The sequence below is a fragment of the Mustela erminea genome, chromosome 4 (assembly GCF_009829155.1).
Source record: "Mustela erminea isolate mMusErm1 chromosome 4, mMusErm1.Pri, whole genome shotgun sequence".
Taxonomy (NCBI): domain Eukaryota; kingdom Metazoa; phylum Chordata; class Mammalia; order Carnivora; family Mustelidae; genus Mustela; species Mustela erminea.
In genome coordinates, this window is record NC_045617.1 from 147,187,750 (window position 1) to 147,206,969 (window position 19,220).

The following is a 19,220-nucleotide window of genomic DNA, read 5'->3' on the forward strand; positions in this document are numbered from 1 at the left end:
TATTTTATATGTCTAACAAGCATTCATCTGAAAGGGGAACATAGGTGAAGAAGCCGTGTTTCCGGACTACAGAAAGAGACAAACAGTTCAGACCAGAGGCGCTCCCGGAGTGACCGTACAAGGCAACCCACAGGGTCCCTCCTGAGGCTGGGACAGGGGCTCAGCGCTGGGAACCGCCTGGCAGACCCTCATGAGCCCCCAGGAGGCTGCTGACTTCATTCATGAAATTCGATCTCTGAGCAGACCAGGGGATAGTGAGCCCTGCTGCTTGAATAATTCAGTCTTTCATCAAGGACACTTGGTATCAGGTGACCCCAGGAGGAGGGAAGGTCTCCCTGTGTCAGATTCAGGGGCCTCAGAGGCAGAAGCCAAGGGAGGCCCACTTCTCCTGCCAAGGGAGGCCCACTTCTGCTCGTGGCTCTTTGTCTTGTCTCCTTCAAGAAGGAAAGGGACTTCCTTACGATAAAATCATCACAGGCAGGGGCGTTGGTGATACCTAGCTTTCCGCGTAGCTATCTTAACCGCTGGGGCCGTTCCACTTCCAGGAATAAAGCCAGATTAGCCTGGACGCTAGAAATTCTGGCGTGTACTTAGAATCTCAAAAACCAGGGCCTCGTGGCTTACTCCTGCAGCCCCTGAAATGTTAGATGGGCACCCGTAGCCTGCCTGTGCAAAGACTACAGGGCAGCAGGGAGCCCGGAGGACTTTAAGACACGATCAGTGAACGGCTTCGTAGCTTCTGACCTCGCGTGGGTTTTCAGGGTTGTGAGCAAGCACGTTCCAAGGCACAAGGAGAGGAGTGCCCAACAGCGACGCTCAGGGACCAGGAAAGGCCAGTGAAGGCTGTGGCGTCCAGGGACGACTCTGAGCCAAAATACCAATGGAACGGCCGGATGGTCATCTTAAACGATCCCACGGACTGCCCCAGAACAGTGCGGGAGAGGCAAACAGTGGGACATCTTCCTAGGGCAGAACGACCTTGCCGGGCAGTCCCCGGCCACCCGCCCCGCTGGCCGGCACCTACCTCCGTGTACTCCCTGTGGCTGCGGCCGATCTCCGACAGGCTCTCCCGGGCAGCTCTGCTGGTCGGCGAGGCCGCGAACGCTTGCTTCATTTTGCTGGCTCCGTCCTGGAGGCGTCTCTGGATACAGTACGCTTCGTAGAGTTCGTCCACCTGTCGGAGTCACAGGAGGGAGTACAAGGGACAGCACTGCTCAGCCCCATTCGGAAGGAGGGACCCCGGCCATCGTTCAGTCCGGAAGATGTTTAGTCTCTGACCCCCGCAAGGAGGCTCTGGTAGAAGCATCATCCTCTTACTTATTTATTTATAAAGAGTTTATTCATTTATTTGGGGCACCTGGGTTACTCCATCGGTTAAGCGTCTGCCTTCGGCTCATGTCACAATCTCAGGGTCCTGGGATCGAGTCCTGAATCAGGCCCCCTGCTCGGTGGGGAGTCTGCTTCTCCCTCTCCCACCCCCCAGCTTGTGTTCCCTCTCACTGTCAAATAAATAAATAAATAAAATATTTTAAAAAACAATTTTAAAAGATTTTTATTTATTTGAGAGAGAGCAAGAGCATAAGCAGGGGGAGGACCAGAGGCAGAGGGAGAAGCAGACTCCCCTCCAAGCAGGGAGCCCCACATGGCGCTCCATCCTGGGACCCCAAGATCACAACCAGAGCGGAAAGGCAGCTGCTTAACCGACTGAGCCACCCAGGCCCTCCCTAAGCCCTGAAGCATCATCCTTTGAGCCGGAGACAAATCACCTTTGTTTTAGCCACTGGGATCCATTTTCTCTTTCAAAGCAGATTTTAACCTGAGCTTTCTTTTCAAATTCACAAAATAAAAATGAACTTAACATTGGTAGGCTGTGTAAGCCAAGTACTGGGTGATGGAGACCACAGTCTTCTACATAAGGAACAAGCATGGGAAGGATTTCCACAAGGCTCCTACCATTTTATTTTAAGAGTATTGTCACAAGGTGATATTCACACATCTACATTTAGCATTTTTTTAAAAAAGAACTTGAGTCAAGACTTTACAAAATCATCTTCAATAGGGCGTCTGCCTTTGGCTCAAGTCATGATCCTGGGGTCCTGGGATTAAGCCCCTCATCAGGCTCCCTGCTCGGCGGAGAGCCTGCTTCCCCCTGTCTTTCTTCAAGGGACAGCACTCTCCTAGCTCTTGCTTTCTCTCAAATAAATAAAATCCCCCCAAAAATCTTTTTAAAGATTTTATTTATTTGACAGAGAGAGCGATCACAAGTAGGCAGAGAGGCAGGCAGAGAGAGAGGAGGAAGCAGGCTCCCCGCGGAGCAGAGAGCCCGATGTGGGACTCGATCCCAGGACCCTGAGATCATGACCTGAGCTGAAGGCAGAGGCTTAACCTGCTGAACCACCCAGGTGCCCCCCAAAAATCATTTTCAATAAAGAGCCTCAACAATAGAGAAAACAAATCTGTTAAATTATTCTTAAAATGAGGTTGAAGAGGGGCACTTGGATGGCTCAGCTGGTTCAGTGTCTGCCTTTGGCTCAGGTCATGATCCTGAGGTCCTGGGATTGAGTCCGAGTTGGGCTCCCTGCTCAGCGGGGATCCTGCTTCTCCCTCTCTCTCTCTCTCTCTCTGCCTTTCCCCACCGCTCATGCTTGCTCTCAAATAAATAAAATCTTTAAAAAAAAAAATGAGGGTAAAGCACAACGGTCAAAACTTGATCAAACACTGAACATTTCAGAACTAGACATTTCTTTGCTATACATCTACGCTTACACTTCCAAACAATAATATACTGTTTGTAAGTGACTGTGGATCGGACGCATTCTATAAGCGTGACAAGCACTTATTGTCTCAGAGACAGCAGTTCCCCATCAACCCAAGGCAGCTTTGACACCCAGGGGACATTTGGCAAAAAGCTGGAGCTGTTTTCTCCAGCATCGCAGCTGGGAGGTGTTACTGCCATCTGGTAGGGACAGAGGGCCGGGATGTCGTGAAACGTCCCTCAGGACAGGGGACAGTCTCCTACAACAAAGACCCGCTCCAAGTATCGATAGTGCTTGAGGGGAAGACACCTGGTTATTGCTGATCGTGTACACGTCCATGATCTTGCGCTCTCCGCCATCGTCAGCATGTGTGCCAGCTGACCACAGGAATTTGCAGGCAGATGAAAAAGACACGAACATCAGCCTTTGGCACAGGCAAAGGAAATTCGGGACTTCTGCGAGGCAGGAACCTGCCTCGGACAACTTGAAGTTTTCATTTCAGGACAAACTTTACTCCCTCAGACGGCCGCAGACCAGAGTAAGGTGGAGATGAACATGACGGTTTCAGAGGTTAAAGTCCCTCTTGTTCTGAAGGCAGGTTTTCGGGGGCTCACGACACAGTGTCAGGAGGCCCCGTTAGAGTAGGCAGAATTTTCTACCATTGCCGTCTCTGTCTGGAGGTCAGTCACGCTCAGCTCAGAAGAGGCACATTAACAGACTAAAATTATGGTCTGGTTACAGGACTCTCTGTTGCTCTTTCCCTCAACAAGTCACTCCACTTTGCTGAGAGCAATGACCAAACTCTGGAAAGCAGCCTTTTATCTGTGGGGTCGATGGGTCTGTCTCTGATTAAGAGGCAGATGTAAGGTCTTGGGTAGTGAATCTGCTGATGAAATCTTGGGGTTGATGGCTGGCTGGGTGGCGGGGGGGCTGTCATACACAAATGCAAAGCTAAGACTTGTCTGGTGAGCTTGCTACAATGCTGATGCCCAGGCCCCCTCTCTGGGATTCTGGATTCGGTAATTTAGGGCTGGGCTGGAATCTGGAATTTTACATAAACGTTGCAGACCGTTCTCATGGGGTTGGCCTCCACAAAACCCCTAGAAACACAAGAGTGGATCCTTCTTCCAGGGCCGGCCAGACTGTTTCACCCACGGGGTACCCTGGGAAGCTGCCCCTTCTACCCTTTTCCCCACTACTGGGTTTGCTCAAGTCTGAGACTGTAATTCTCTCTATAGGAAACTGCTCATGGGGACACCGGTTTAGCCCTAAAGATGCAGTCTGTTACTTTGCATTGGAGGAGAGTTAATTCTTTGTTTTTACTTCAATGCCAACCTATCCTAGCCAAATGGAACTAGCCCGCAGGATAAAGGGTAACTCTGTACCCACTCGAGTGGGAACTGCCAGTCTGTAGGCAAGTGTTGGTCTCACCCCTATGTCAGCAGAGACTCACCAAGTCAACTGCTGGGCTTGTTCAGTTCAATACCACTTGGAAGGTGTGCTGTGCACAACAGATGACTCCCCACCTTTCGTGACCCCCAGGATGGTCCTGGCTAACGACAATGGCGAAAAGATGGAGAAATACCCTCCCACCCGAGTGCGATTTTGTTTCCTTGCTGTGCTTCGAACCAAACAGAGTGATTTGCCAGCACCTGCCTGCCACACAGATACCTTCGAAGGGATGTCATTGTGTTAGTCACAGAGTTTATCAGAAATGGGAGTAATTTCAGATTCGCCCAGGTAGTAGATATTTTTCAAAGTGGGAACATGCAAAGGCAGCTGCATGTACGTCCGTTTCTATACATCTAACTCATCACAGAATCTTAAAACGAAAGGCTTCTTAGGATCATGTAGATTGAATGCATGTCCCTTCCCACACAGGGCGGAAAGTCAAGGTTTGCATGGGTCCGGTTCAGCCCAGAGAGGATGTGACTGGAAATGATGGCTTCTGACTCCTCGCAGAGAGATCGGCTGAGGGCTCTAGTCTCTCTGCTTGGAAGAGAGAGCGACGCACGTGGTTGGAAACAGGAATTACCATTGGTGGGATTTAGTGGCTCCCAAGGGGAACTATTTTCAGGTTGCCCAGGGAATGCGTGGTAGTGTCCAGAGCAAGGGGCTGAGAGTCCCAGTCCACGCGAGCCTGGCTGGACCATCCGTGAACCACCTCTAGGGCTTGGGGCTGGGTGTCAGGGGTCCTGACAAAAATGGCCCACATTGACGGAGGCGACAGAGATGGAAGAAAATGTGCCTGGAAACCACGCCACGCGAGGAAGGACAGGAGCCGGGAGCTTGAGAATGAGTTTGGGGACATACATGGCAGCTGTTCTAAGTACTTTTAAGGGCTTCATGAAGAAGTTTATGGGGTACAAGTTAACACAAGTGTGAAGTGTCTGGTCAAGTTAACGCAAGTGTGAAGTGTCTGGTACGGTGAGTTTGGTTCAATCTTGAGGAAGACTGCACAGAGCTGAGAGCCCAGCAGGAGGCTCCGTGGGAGCCACTTAAATGTTTGCTGAACTGCAGGAGAGTCAGAGCTGTGCCAGAGTGTCAGGTCCTCTCCTGCTTCTCCATCTTTCCTGCCTGTTGGAAGAATTAACTGCGACTCAGCTTAGGAGCAACTTAGGTGAGCAATTCTCCGTGGACTGGATGCCGTGCTTAGACCAAAGGCGTACGGATTAGTGACTGAGAACAGAAACCCAGAAGCCCAGACAACAGGAACTTCGTTACCTTACTAATGTGAAACTCCAGGCGCCTCATGGCTCTTTCAATCGTTTTTATTTGCTGAAATTAAAAGAAGTTGTTTGAAAAAGTACAGTCATTACCAGTTTAACTGATCTCGACTGGCAAGAGTATCTTCTTCCCAATCTCATCCTCCAAATTTCCAGAAAATGCTAAATATCTCCCCTTTCTTCCCATCTTGGCTATTTCAGAGAATCTCTGATAACAATTTGGAAAGCATCTTCTAAAATATCAAACATGTATTCCGAGAGATGAACTTGAGTTAGTCATCGGAATCTTTGTGCTAAACACCGAGGGAGGCCAATCAAATGGAATTTGCTGGATTTCGGGCAAGACAGCAACATATTTTTTCATCTTGAAGATGAACTCACCCCCCTACAGTTTGGTGTCTCCGAAACCGGGGTGCATTTTGAAACTGCTGTCTATACGTGCTCAAATATAATGATAGTGGTTCATGGGTCATCTCCTCGTTGGAGTTATAAATATTGTTATTACATGCTTTAAGTTTAATTACCCTTTCAAATGTCTTAAAAAAAAATTACACCGTGATTCAGCATTAAAATGACATGTATATGAAAAGGCACGCAAAGGGAGCGGCAGGAGCACTTGTGAGTAATTAACACAATCTACATTTAAAAGAAGGCTAGAAGAGTTTTGTCAGGAAGTACAAGATACAGATTTTAAGCGAATAGAGCAAACCATGCCAGGGTTTACCTGGAATCACTTTTTTGGCCCTTAGGGCCATAGAAAATAACACGGTGTTTTCCCATCAGAGAGGTCTTCAATTTGATGAAACACGGTAGTCAGTTAGAGAGAACAACAGGTAAGGGCCTCCCAACACTTGGAAGTTCTTGAACTTACCAGCCCGCGGAGAAACCCTACAACCAGGTGGCATTTTTATGGACGTGACCTTGAAGACATTATTGGAGCTACAGATCATGGTACTTATTCAAACCCCTCATTAGAGAAAAGCATGACCTTTACTAGGCTGAGAAAAATCATCAGTTCTTGGAGATCTGGTTATGCCTAAAAAGGAAATCACGGATCTCTCCGCAAACATGCCGTGTTTTGTTTTCCCCCAACACTCCCGCACAGGATGGTAACTTACCTTGTCTAGGTCATATAGCACACCCTAAAAAAAAAAAAAAAAAAAAAAAGTGTCTGGATTAGAACATAGTTTCCTCAAAACTGCTGTTGAGGTCAACAGAGGGATTCAGTGTTCGTTTCTGCATTACTGGGGAAGAAATGATCACTCCTGTAAAGTTCTGCTGGGTTATTTGAAAGAGCAGTCAGAGTACTTGCAGGAGCTGATATTTATTTATCCTCCGTGTCTCCAGAGTTCCACTGTAATCTCTGTGCACCCAAAGGTCTCACTTGCTTCCCCCTCCTCTCTTACACCCTGAGGGGCACATACATTCATGTTAACTTTTCAATAAGGAAAACGAGTTAACAGAGAACGGCGCAGGGGTCAGAGGGAAACACTCGGCCTCCCCTGTAAGCGTACAAAAGGGGTGTTTGAGGAGCGTCCTGGAGGGCCGTGATAAGCCTTTCGCAAATTGTTTTTTAAGCAAGTTCATTTCCTGTGTGCTCATAATATCACAGAATAATCGACACGCCATTCCCACGTCCCCCATCAGGAGGTGTTTTCCTTTTGGTTTTTTGTTTTTTTTTTATGGAACACCAGGTCCCAGCCGGAGCTCCTGCATCCATTCACCATTGTTCTCCGAGGAGAAACATGTGTTGCCACTGAGGATGGTCAAGGGCATTCGGAAGTGTGGAAGGCCGTCCTGTAAGGAGTCGCTGCCCACAGAGATGGGGTGGTTCCTACTCTAACATCATCGGGGTGTAAAATCTTTAACTTCTATAAAGCTTTTAGTCTCTAAGCCTTTGTGAAGGACACCACTGCACATCTTAGCAGGTGTCTGAAAGCAGCAGGAGGCGACAGCCATTAAGGCTTTGCCGTATCTCCTAGCACGTGGACTTTTTCTAGGCTTTCTGACACCTTGAGACATTAAGGTGTAAGATCACTTCGAACTGAACAAAATCATTTAAAATAGTATACAGGTGACCTGTAGGTGTAAAGGTCAACCAGACAAGTCCTCACAAAGCCATCAGACTGGAGGCCACCTGCCAGCTGCTGGAGCATAAGGAAACAGAACGCAACGGGCATAGGGACTCCTCCCACCTTCTCATAACAGGTGCACTTGGGTCCCCTCGCCTTCGCTGCTGTCACTAACCTACCCTATTTTCTTAGTAGTTCTGGGCTCCAAATTCTGTGCTAACAAAATGCTAGGAGCACCCCAACTTTTCCTGTCCTTTTATGATTTAGAGTAGGGCCATGCAGTTGCTTCTGTTTAATATTGTTTTTCCTGATTATAAAGCGTATCCACATCAACATGCTTGGAAAATACTGAGAAGTATTAAAGAATAAAGCATTAAGAAGAAATTTAACCTCTTTCTCAAACACACATCAGGGAGCAGATAGGATTCTGCCCCTTGGATCTGCTTTTCTTAAAGGTTCTTGCTCGTCCTCAACCTCTTCCCCTTCCCCAGCTATACATCCCCATCCAATAGGAAGAAAAAAAAAAGATTCTTAGTCCAAAAAGGGAATACTGTGTTAACCTCCTAATGACTGGGCGGTACCTACCAGGCGAGAGTTTCTTCTCATATCTTTTAGCTGAGCTGTCAGCTTGTCCAACTCTGTCTGGTGAACTTCCAGATACTCACTGCAAAAATAACAGGACACATACTCGTGAGCTCTGTGCTGGCTTTGACCTTGTCCTTCTGAAGGGGACGAGGAAGCCAAGACCTGTTCTGGGGAGGGCAGAGTCGGTGAGGGGAAGTGGCTGTGTGTTTCCTAATCTCTCGACTTTCTAAAAGCTCCAGGAGTCGTTTCTGGTACCACCCAGATGGCCAAAAAGGACAACCCCTGTGAGGCTGGAAAGTCCAAAAAAGAAAAAGCAGTGGGGGAGGGAGTGCGGCCAAACCAGGATGGCAGCTATCCTGGGTCCAGGCCCACAGAATTCTGTCCCCTTAAATACAACACCGACTCTAGATTCTCCCCACATACCAGGGAGATCTTACTCTGGGCCAACAATCTTAGGATCATAGGGCATAATTCATATACAGTATACTATGTAATAAAATAACTCGGGAGGGTTTCAGAATCCTTCCTCAGCGATCACCAAGTCAGAGCTGTCTGTCCACCGCTGTTTACGTGAAACCCAACACTGTGCCGAGTTAAACACATCACTAGTTCGGATCTCCTTCAAGGTTATGGATGTGATGTAGAAACCCAACATATTTCACGTATTTGAGACTCATTTAAGGCTTCCTCGATTACAGTACGAGAATAAAATACCTACTACAGCAATAGACACTTTAAAATGATCTCTAAAAACTTTCCTGCACTCCCCTCCTGGCCCCCGAGGATTTTAGAAAGGAAAAACGTTGTAGGCGGCTAATAGGGTCTATGGTCTTACTCGAGGCCGTTTTTCAAGGCTCTGACGACCTCTTCCACTCTCTGAGGCTGAGGCTCTTTGGGGAGGTTGTTGTTTTTGTGTCCTAAATTGTGCATTTTCTTCAGTTTGGCCTGAGGCTTCTTGAGCGCAGAGGGATTTTCGATGAAGGAGTTACATCTATGCGGAGGAAAAGGAAATTGTGAGTTTCAGGATCCAAAAGGGTCTGGAGCAAAGAAACACCCTCTGAATCATCTTGGGTTTGTGTTCGTGTCATTTGGGGAAGGTACGGGGTCCCCAGTAGCTGAATACTGAGCCATCATACATGTGGTTTATTGGTCAATTTGCCATGAGATTTATAAACTGCCGAAATCTGGAAGCTTGACATGGCAGAGGCTCCCCAGGGTCAGGTCAGGGACCCTGAGAGAAGATATCCTGCACCCCTGAAACCTTACAGAAAGCCAAGGACAAGTGCTTCGAAGGAAACAAAGAAGCAGAAGGGTAGAAGCCAACGAAAAGAAGACGCTTGCTGCGCAGCTTTTGGCACAAGCGTCCACTAACCTCAACCAGAATGTGAACAAGGAGTTTCTGGATAAAGGGCCACGCCAGACAGTGTTCAAGGAAGGCCCATGTAGCCGAACCAACGGCTTTTTTAAGCTTGCTTTCTCTGGAGGGCATTATCTTTAGGTGGAACACAAAACTCAGTGTTCCTGTTAGTGGCAGGGAGCAGCCCACAGGGGGAGACGGACACCTGACAACCTAGAGCCCAACCACAGATCTGACTGGGAGACCGCGAGGCCAGAACCTCACCGACCCACTGTCTAAGGGAAAGCCGTGACCCCCAGGTCCAGCAGGTACCTGCCCTGTCCCTCCGAGGTGATTCTTTTCCTCTGCGTAACCGTCTGTACCAAAGGGGACATGACAGGCCAGAGCATGTAGGCCCCTGAGTGCCCCAAACCTCTGTCGTGTCAGAAAAACTGAGGCCAGACTTATTCCATGTACCTATTTCGTGACCCATATGTTCCTGCTTGAGTTCCCCGAAGTCCTATTTTAGAGGAAGGGTGCTTCCAGAGAAACCAGAGGACTGACTTTCCCAAGCCTGTTTCTGAAGGACATCTGCTTCCCAGAGCCGCTCTGCAGAGGCTGTCTTTCCCCACCGCACAACCATACAGCAAACACAGTCTCGCAGCGCGCCTGCAGTGGGAAACGTGCGGACCAAAGGCTGGGGGTGGGGAGAGCCAGGCGCTCAAACTGCTAGCTTACCCCAAATCCTCAGCCATCTGCTTGGCAGGAGGAATCCTAGATGACAGAAAAGAAACTACAGCACCTAATGTTTGGTACATTACATCTTCTCCATGAAAGAAATTTAAATAATCTTATTGTGTGTGTGTGTATATGTGTGTGAGAGAGAGAGAGAGAGAGTTTTGACAAGGCTGCACGCTCACAGATCCTCTTGAGGGCATGAGCACACGTCCTTCTCGAGCCGCATCCCAGGACAGAACCACACCCGACTTGCCTGGACCGTCTCTCCTGCAGGCCGCTGAACCCCGCGAAGGACTGGCTTCTGATGATCCCATTGGGGCCCCCAGGCGAGAAGGACTGGGATCCTACCAACATGATTTCTGGGAGTCTGGCTGGTAGTCCTGGAAGAGAGTGGAAAGATTAGGGCAAATTACAGGCAGGTCCAGACAGAAAAAAGACTCCGCTTGTCAACAATGGCAAAGGTGAGGTGAGGTGAGTCATGAGACCATTGGGTCCTACAACCTGCTCTTTTCAAGCCAAAGGGTTCAGCTCTCGGGTGAAGAAAAAAAAGGTACCCACCTCCTGAGACAGAAATAGACAGAAACTGCACACAATTATCAGTCATTTTAGGTTTAGGTTTCTTTTCAGGGATAGATATAGATCTATCTATCTATCTATCTATATTTAAGACAAAGTTCAAATACATGAACACTTTGGAATGTTTACCTCTGTTCAACAAGAAAAACAACAGCAGAAACACACAAATAGGTCAAGTCAAAGCGTCAGCCAGGTCCTGAATCACGTTCGAAACCCAGTCCAATCGCAGGGGAGAATCTGACACTGAGAAGCCAGATGGCTGAAAACACTAGGTTTCTTGAGCGATGAATTCACTTCAACGTGCCCTCCTTTTCTCTACCCGTAGGTCTCAGATAGGATCACACACTATCGTGGCCTCACGGAAGGAGGCGAGTACAGAGATCCTCCTGCAAGGGCTCATGTCAGGTTCTGAAGATACGCACACCCGAGCACAGGGACCGAGGGCGAGGGGAAGACGCTGGGAGGCACCCACCCCGTTCTGCCCGCTTGCTTGGCTCTTGTCTCAACTCCCCACATACGACTAAGACGGACTGTCCAAACACAGCTTTGGCGGGACGCGAGTCCAAGGTCATTTCCCCCAAAGGAAGGGTCTGAGCTGTCTGGGAACTCTATGCCCCTAGGTCAGGCGCACTGGAAGCACGTGGTCTTAGCAGGGACCCTCAGCCCAGAGCCGGGGGCGGTCGAGGAGCAGGCTCCCAGGGGCGGGGGAGGCAGCTACTGTCCAGGCTGAGGGCTTCCAAGGTGGGCAGACACCATACTGGCCCTTGTGAAGGCATCAACCACTGTCCTCGAAAGACCCAGCCAGGAAGCGAGCTAAGCAGCTAAGAGACACGGCCGCAGAACTTCCCGTCTATCCAGATGTGCCAGGAGATAGGACAGGATGCCAGGGTGTGAGGGAAGAGCCCCCCCCCCCCCCCCCCCCAGCCAGGCCTTACTCAATGCTACTCGTGGCAGCTCAGCAAAGGAAAGAGGTTGGCCTGAGTTGCTTCCCCAGAGAGAGAACGGAGGGCCCCTCCCCCAGAGGGCGGCTGGTTGTTAAATCCCCTCATTCCTTCCCCTGCCCCCCAGAAGAATCGCTCTGGGCTCTGCAGGCATTCTTGCAATGCACAGGTGCTGAGTCACTCCCAGCCCAGCCAGCCCTGCAGGAGGCAGCCAGCTCGCTCTCTGACCTGGATGGGACTGGGATTGGTGTCCCACGCCTTCCATTCCAGCCTCGGGAGGGGCTGGGGGTGAGTTTAAGTTTTGCAGGCATTCTTTAGAATTTTCAAACTGATAAAGTGGAAGTGTGTGAGCGCAGTAAAGTTCGTATCTAGTGCACCAGTGGCAGGACAAAATGCAGGACTTAATGAGGTTCTCCTAAGTGCCCTTGGCCGCTTACAAAGAGGTCTGTCCACTGCTCAGGTGCAGAAAGCATGCCTGAGCGACCTTGGTGTCTACATGCAAACTTGTCATGAACATCAAGAAGACACTACAGTTTGTGTTATTTCTGTACTCGTGTTATAAACAAAAATGCACCATAAGGTTTAAATCTGCAAAAAAAAAAAAAATTTTCAAATAGGTGCCACGCCCAGCGTGGAGCTCAATTCAGGCTTGAACTGATGACCATGAGATCAAGACCTGGGCAGAGATCAGGAGTCGTAGGCTCAACTGACTGAGCCACCCAGGTTTTCCGAAACGTGGCAAATTTTATAAGTATTGTATCTCATTCTTTAAATTACTGTTCACTCAATCTACTGTTGCATTATGGAGTTCTTTGACCACAGGAAAAGAATGAATGCATTTAAAATATCTTAATGGCACAGTTATCTTGTACTTCCTAGAAATTTTTAAGCCAAAAAGATTTTTTTTCTCTTATCCATTGGATTGGTAGTTTCCACTATGGGCCTCTGGTTCCCCTTTCCCAGGCATTCAGTTTAACTAATGCAGAGTGCTGAGTGGGGATCCAGACTTTGAAAAGGACCTCAGGTGATTCTTAGTCTCAGCAAAGAAAAGGGGGTGGGGGGGCGCCTGGGTGGCCCAGTCAGCTAAGGGTCTGCCTTCAGCTCAGGTCATGATCCCAGGGTCCTGGGATCGAGCCCCGCATAAGGCTCCCGGCTTGGTGGGAGCCTGCTTCTCCCTCTCCCTCTGCCTGCCACTCTGCCTACTTGTGGACTCACTTGAGCTCTCTTTCTCAAAAAAATAAAATCTTTTAAAAAAAGGTGGGGGGGGTGATGTTGGCTGAAATTTTCGATTTTTTTTTTTGAAACTTTAAAACTTCAGTTAAAATAATCTGCTACAATTTCTCAAATCCAACTTTTAAAAAGGACTATTCAGTTTTAAATAAGCCTCTCTTTGCAAAGTTTAACTGTCTTGTTAAATGAATTGAACAGTGAGCGAGTAAAACATATCAACCAGATATAATTCACCTTCTTCCTTAGTTAAGCGATAGATAAGGAAAGGTCATGAGCCTAAAACAAACCTTTGCCCAAGGTTCTCAGAATGTGAAATACTTTGGGATGGATAAAACCCTGAGAAGCTTTTCATGATACTTAGAGGTTGAATGGATGATGGTAGGAATGAGCCTTTCTGGTCTTAGAAATGATCATTAGCGAGAAAGAATTTGGCCGAGAGCTGGTTTAGGCTGAGATCTCTATCCTGCAGGTCCATTCTCCTGGAGGCTGCCCCCCTGCCCCAGGAGAGTCATAAAACTAGTGTGTGCAGTCCCTACACATAGTCAGGCTCCTGGAGGAAGGGAGAAAGTGGGGACGGAGTAGACAGAGGAGGAGGTCTTAGGAAAGAGAGTAATCACACACGTGCCCGGTCCACACCCTTAATTCTGAAGCAGGGTTAGTTCCCCCAGTTCTTCCAGACCCAGACCCGTCTTCTAGCTCTCCCATCTCCTTCCCACTTACCAGCTCTCCCACAGATGCTCTGTTACCACCTTTTTGGTGACTCCACTCCCACCTCGGGCCGATGAGTCAGCCAAGTCTACAGGCTCCTTCCTGGCTTCCTAGAAATCCCACGGATGCGGTGTTCCCAGCATCCAGCCAAACCACCCCCAAAACGACACGGTTGCCTTTCAAGGCTTTAAAGACTTAAAACCAGTCATTTCCTCGGAGCAATTTACATCTTAACAGTGGATGCCCCTTTGGCCTAAAAGCCTTAGCTGGAAAAAAAGGACCACAGGGAACGGCAGTATCATTGTCCTAGGGGTAGAAAGCGGTACCCAAAGTTTGGAGGGTAATTTGGCAGCAGGTGTTCGAGAAGTAAAACATAGGGATCCTTTAGAGCATCACATCTACTCTTTGGTCTGTCCTGTAGACAAAGACTCAAGTTCACCAAGGGGCCTCTACGGGGTTGCTCACGATAGGCAATGTAGCGGTGGATAAACGGACAGGATAGGCACGCTAATCTTTCGGGCAATGGTCAGTACGTTACGGCAAAACCATGAGACAGGATCTTCTGTGGCAGTTTTAAAGTCAATAGACCTACGTAGAAAGATCCGAGGACAAATTGCAGAACAAAACAGAGTGTGACACCAGGAGTGTTACAAACAGAACAACATACAATCGTGTCCGTGGAATATAAAAGTTCAGAAAACGTCCCCAAGACTGTCTACGGAGCAGGGAGACAGAGGGGTCAGCCATCTTTTAATGTTTGTATTCGTTTTCATAAAGGAAATATATTTATGTATGATTTGTATGATGCAAAATAATTTTTTTTTTTTTTAGATTTTACTTATTTATTTATTGGAGAGAGAGAGAAAGACGGGGGGCAGAGGGAGACGGAGGAACAGACTTCCCAGATGAGCAGGGATTCCCGACACGAGGCTCGATCCCAGGGCCCCGGGATCATAACCTGAGCCAAAGGCAGACACTTCAGTGACTGAGCCACCTGGGTGCCCCGCCATGCAAAAATCTTTTTAGGAATTGCAGACATTTGGAGCTGCCCCGAGTGAGGACTGGAGGAAAAAGAACGTCGCACAAAAAAGTACATATGATGGGACCGATGGCAATGAGACTTCTCCTGGGGGTCACTTCATAATGGGGAAAAATGGTGACTTGCTGTGATGCACCCCTGAAATTCATAGGCTATTGCTTGTCAATGATGCTTCAATTTATAAAAGGACAAAAAATAAAGAACATACCTGGTTAAGTGTTGGGTAGCAAGTATATTTACATTGTTGTGTACATTTATAAGGCTTGCAAAGGAGAAATATGATTTCTAAGAAATGATGTGGTTGGTGTCACAAATTCTCAGGCCTCTGATCAAGCTGGGGGTCTGCTCCTCACTGTGCTTTGTCCCAAGAGACCCAGAGGTTTTACCAGGCAGCTCTCCCATCTCACCAATTTGTGAGAAGGACGGAACTCCTCTGGAAAGAATCCCAAGAACCTTGACTTAAACACGCCCTCCCGTTCGGAGATGAGCCTCTTAGAAAAACAAGCCAGAAGGCCCCAGCTGTTTCTCTCGGCTGTTTCTGCAATGAATCCTACGGCTTCCTCCTCTGGTGCGCAGTGATAGGATCCCAGCACAAACCAGGGGCTTTGGGATTTCACACATCCTAACGCAGGGATACAGGTGCCCTGGGCCCCCGTGGGCGCTAGGGACCGCCACCCCTGGACAGAAAGTCCTCGAGTTTGTTTAAATTAGAAGGTAGCTCCTCCAATCAGCAGACAGCTTTTGAAGAAGGGCACAGAGCCTGGGGATGGCAGGGTCTGGGGAAGGGGCTGAGGCAGATAAAAAGAGGCCAGGGGATCAAGGACACCCCCTCCCTCCCTCCAGCGGGTGTTTAGACCGGAAACAGAATGTGCCCATCTGAGTGTAATTCAGAGTGGGGGGTTAGAGCCAGCTCTCTGGGGAGCGTAGCGGCGGCCAACTGTCAAGAAGAAATGAATGAGTGGTAGAAATCACCCCCAGAGAGTTGCTTGTGTGGCAGGTGATGAGGGCTTTTATGGCTCAGCAGGGCCCTACACACACACCCCGTGGTTACACTCCCAACAGAAGTCATAAAAGAGGAAGAAAAACCTTTGAAAAGCTCAGTCCTGGTTACAGGTCTGTGTTCCACTGCATTTTTTATCAGCGGCCTTGTCCGCTTTTGGGAGTTTGACTGGCTCGAGCTGGAACCCGCCCTCCCCAGACTGAGGCCGTTCCTCTTGGGGCCCCGTGAGGTTAGGGCTGCTAAGGTAAGGACCCCGAGAACCCAGTCACAGGCTGACCTCCTCTGGGCAAGTCTCCATGCCGGCTAATTCAGAGAGGCATGGATTCACCCATAAAGGAAATGGACAGACGGTCTCATCTGCTAGAAGAAATGTGAAGATGACCGTTAAAGTATACTGAGGTTCGTTCCAGAAATGGGAATTATTGGGTTATTTTGAGTTTTTCTAAGCATAAAAGCACTCTGCTATATCAGGAAAATACAAAAGAAGTGGAAAGAAGGCAGGACAGAGACGGTGAGAGAGAACCAGCCTGCTCCGTCACCCGAGGACAACCACCAGTAGAATTTCGGTGTATTTCGTATTCCTCGAGTCTCTCCTTTCCATTTAAAACATAAAGATTTGGAACATAATCCATGCTAAATTTTGTATCCTGCTTATTTTTATCAGATTCTTTTTATAGGGCCATGTCGAGGGGTTTATAAATGAGCCTTTTCCTTAAACTATCTTTAAAAGGGAACTTGGGTCTACCCCAGAGTTCGTGTGCTCCTTTGGAAAGTAAAAGGAAATCCAACCAGTCTATATGATACATGCTTTTTATTTCTGATTTAAAGATGTGCCCAAAGGCAAGGGGGACCCTGCAAGGGTGACACCAGGGTTTCTCTTTGGGAAACGAGGGAACAATTCGCATTAGCTCACGCTTGAGTCGCGGGACACCGAAGCTCATGACGTTGCCCTAACCCTCGAAGAGAAAGGCTTTTAGGGTGCTTTACTCTTTATTTAATCAAATCTTCTGGTTAAGAACACATATGGGTAATTCTGGAAGATTCCCACCAATGATAGGAGATATGACACATCTGAGATTTCTGAATGATGCCAATAGGGGTATCTCTGCCCTCACCAAAGCATTTCTCATAAGAGGAGAGGGTCTACGTAAAAACCAACAGTCGCCACGGTTTCAAAGCTATACTCTCCCCAGAAGTGAGACTGAGACCAATCCTCTGAGATGGGACGATGACCAGCAGGTCAGGCGGAAGGTGGCTGGGGCAACACGCCGGCAAAGGTGACAAATGCTCTCATCAATGCCAGGGTTTGCTTGGTGCCAAGGAGGGAAGCCGGCACAGGGGCAGGAGACACCTTTGAGGGGCCGTGGGGTCATGCTAAAACTGTGCTCTGGTCATGGTCAGACAACTGGACACACTTCCTAAGACCTCAACTGTACACTCAGGATGAATGAATTTCACAGTATGCGAATTCTGTATCAATAAAGCTATTCAAAAGTCATTTTTAGAGAAAGTCACCATTCCTTCTGCCAGAGGAAGTGCGAAGAAACCAGGGCTTGAAAAGGGAAAGGCTGAATCAATGACCAACCACCAGAGAGGTGATGGCTTCGGGATTTGATCCCGAGGCCGTGTAGGACGCTGCACGCGGCTCCCCCACCCCTGTATCTTCTGAGTCACTTCTGCATGCCCGCTTTGTGCTCCTCGGCTCTGCTTCCTAACGGTGCCATCCTGTTTATGCTCCCCCACAGCTTGGTCAAGAGCAGAAGTATAATTCAGTTGTCTGAAAGAGGCATGTGGGCCAGATGTAAATAGCCTGCTATGCTAAATGATTATTTAAGATGAATCCTAAAAATAGGTGTCTGCTTATTATATGGTTGCAAGGTACCTATTACAGAAGTTGACTAATCTTTAAAAAAAAAGTAGATATATTTAAGTCATTGGCTATTTTTTGTAACATACTGCTTTAAAATAAATGAAGTCAATGCTAATATTTGCTTCTGGGCTGCCAACGTTGTTAACCAGATAATAAGTGCATGCATGACACGCGACACTAAGAAGTGACCTGGATGGATACAGAAATCTATAGAACCCAGCGTGGCCTCATTCCTCAAGAGACGGAAGAGCCAATATGGCCTCTTGGGTGAGTCCCAAACTTGCTGGATCTCCAGTCTGGTGTCGGTAGAATGGGAGTAGTATTTTCTCCCTGTGTTAACAGGCAAGGATTATGAGGTCCAGCTGAGATCAAGGCATCATTCAGGGTTACAACTGCAAGGCTACTCAGACATCTCGGAAACCTGACTTCTCATCATTCCTGCAGATAGATGGTAGGATGTCTGCCTGAAAACATGCCTAGAATCTAGGAGTGCTTTCTAGAAGGTAAAGTTCAATGAACTTGGGAGAAATGGAAAGAAATTCATCTTCAGAATCTCTGGGAACTGGGATTATTTCTCTCAATTGAGACATACTGAAGTATACATATGGGGTGTACTCAGCACTGGCGGGCTTCGACCATCGTCCAAGATCCAAAGAGAACCCAAACGGATCTCTGCTTTAACCAGTCTTCATAATGTAACTGGAGAGGAAGATACGGCCATACCTAAGCAGGTGGGAGACAATCAGTGATGTGGGGAATAGCAAGGAGTGGGACCTCGGTCTCAGGCTCCAGGAAAGCAGCAGGGTAGAGAGGACAGGAATCTGGGCTCAGTCCGGGCTGGACACTTAATGGTTGTTGGAACTTTCAATATGTTACTTTTCTCAACCCCAGGGTCCTCATTTATATAAAGGACAAACCCTTAGAGGATTTTTGTGATGTGCCAATGAGCAAACATACACAATGCCTGGTATGTAGTAAGTGCTTAAGAAGTCTCGCTCTTAGTAATAATGTAAAATCTAGAGCATCACCCCTGAGAACTCACAGATTCAGGGATCCACCTGTATTATAACGATTTTCCTGAATATTTTCTCTCTTCAACCAAGCTATAAACTTCTCTCCATAGAGAGGAAGATCAGGGAGACAGAGGCCACCAGAAGTTTCATAAAAGAGGTAAAACTGGCTACCTCCAGGACGGGAATGATCTGGAGAGGTAAAAGCTACAAAGCTGGAAACTAGCATCTTTCTGAATATAGCAATTTTTAGATAATTACAAAACTGTGCTACTTTAAACACTGATAAGGACTAAACACATGAGTGCTTGGGAAGCATAGTTCAAAAACCAACTTAAAAAAATGTGATTTCGAAATAATTTAAAGCTTACAGAAAAGTGGTAAAAAAAAAAAAGTACAAAAAGCTCTCCTATATCCTTTGTCCAGATTTGTTATTTGTTGATGTCTGTCACATTTTACTTTGTCATCCTCCCCATGCACACACACACACATTATTTCCTAAATCATTTGAGGGCAGTTTGCATATACATATTTACAAGTATATTTGCTCTTCCCCATTGAGCAATTTGCAAATAAGATGCAAATTTACTTTTAAATACAACCATGTGTACTTCCAAAGAACATAGACATTCA

At 47.8% G+C, this 19,220-nt stretch overlaps 1 protein-coding gene across 9 annotated transcripts in view; it reads right to left on the bottom strand.

Annotated features, from left to right (window-relative positions):
- RIPOR2 (RHO family interacting cell polarization regulator 2) overlaps positions 1–19,220 on the bottom strand; it is a 215,494-nt gene that overhangs the window by 43,986 nt on the left and 152,288 nt on the right. For all 9 annotated transcript variants that reach the window (XR_004285260.1, XM_032341261.1, XM_032341266.1 and 6 more), the window contains exons 2-7: positions 10,467–10,593; positions 8,975–9,130; positions 8,140–8,218; positions 6,601–6,624; positions 5,481–5,534; positions 1,025–1,174 (exon numbers count right to left, since the gene is read on the bottom strand). Coding sequence is in view for 8 of the 9 variants with exons in the window: in XM_032341261.1 (XP_032197152.1) it covers positions 1,025–1,174; positions 5,481–5,534; positions 6,601–6,624; positions 8,140–8,218; positions 8,975–9,130; positions 10,467–10,593 (590 nt within the window). In the remaining variant the exon portion in view is untranslated. The remainder of the gene's footprint in view (positions 1–1,024; positions 1,175–5,480; positions 5,535–6,600; positions 6,625–8,139; positions 8,219–8,974; positions 9,131–10,466; positions 10,594–19,220) is intronic.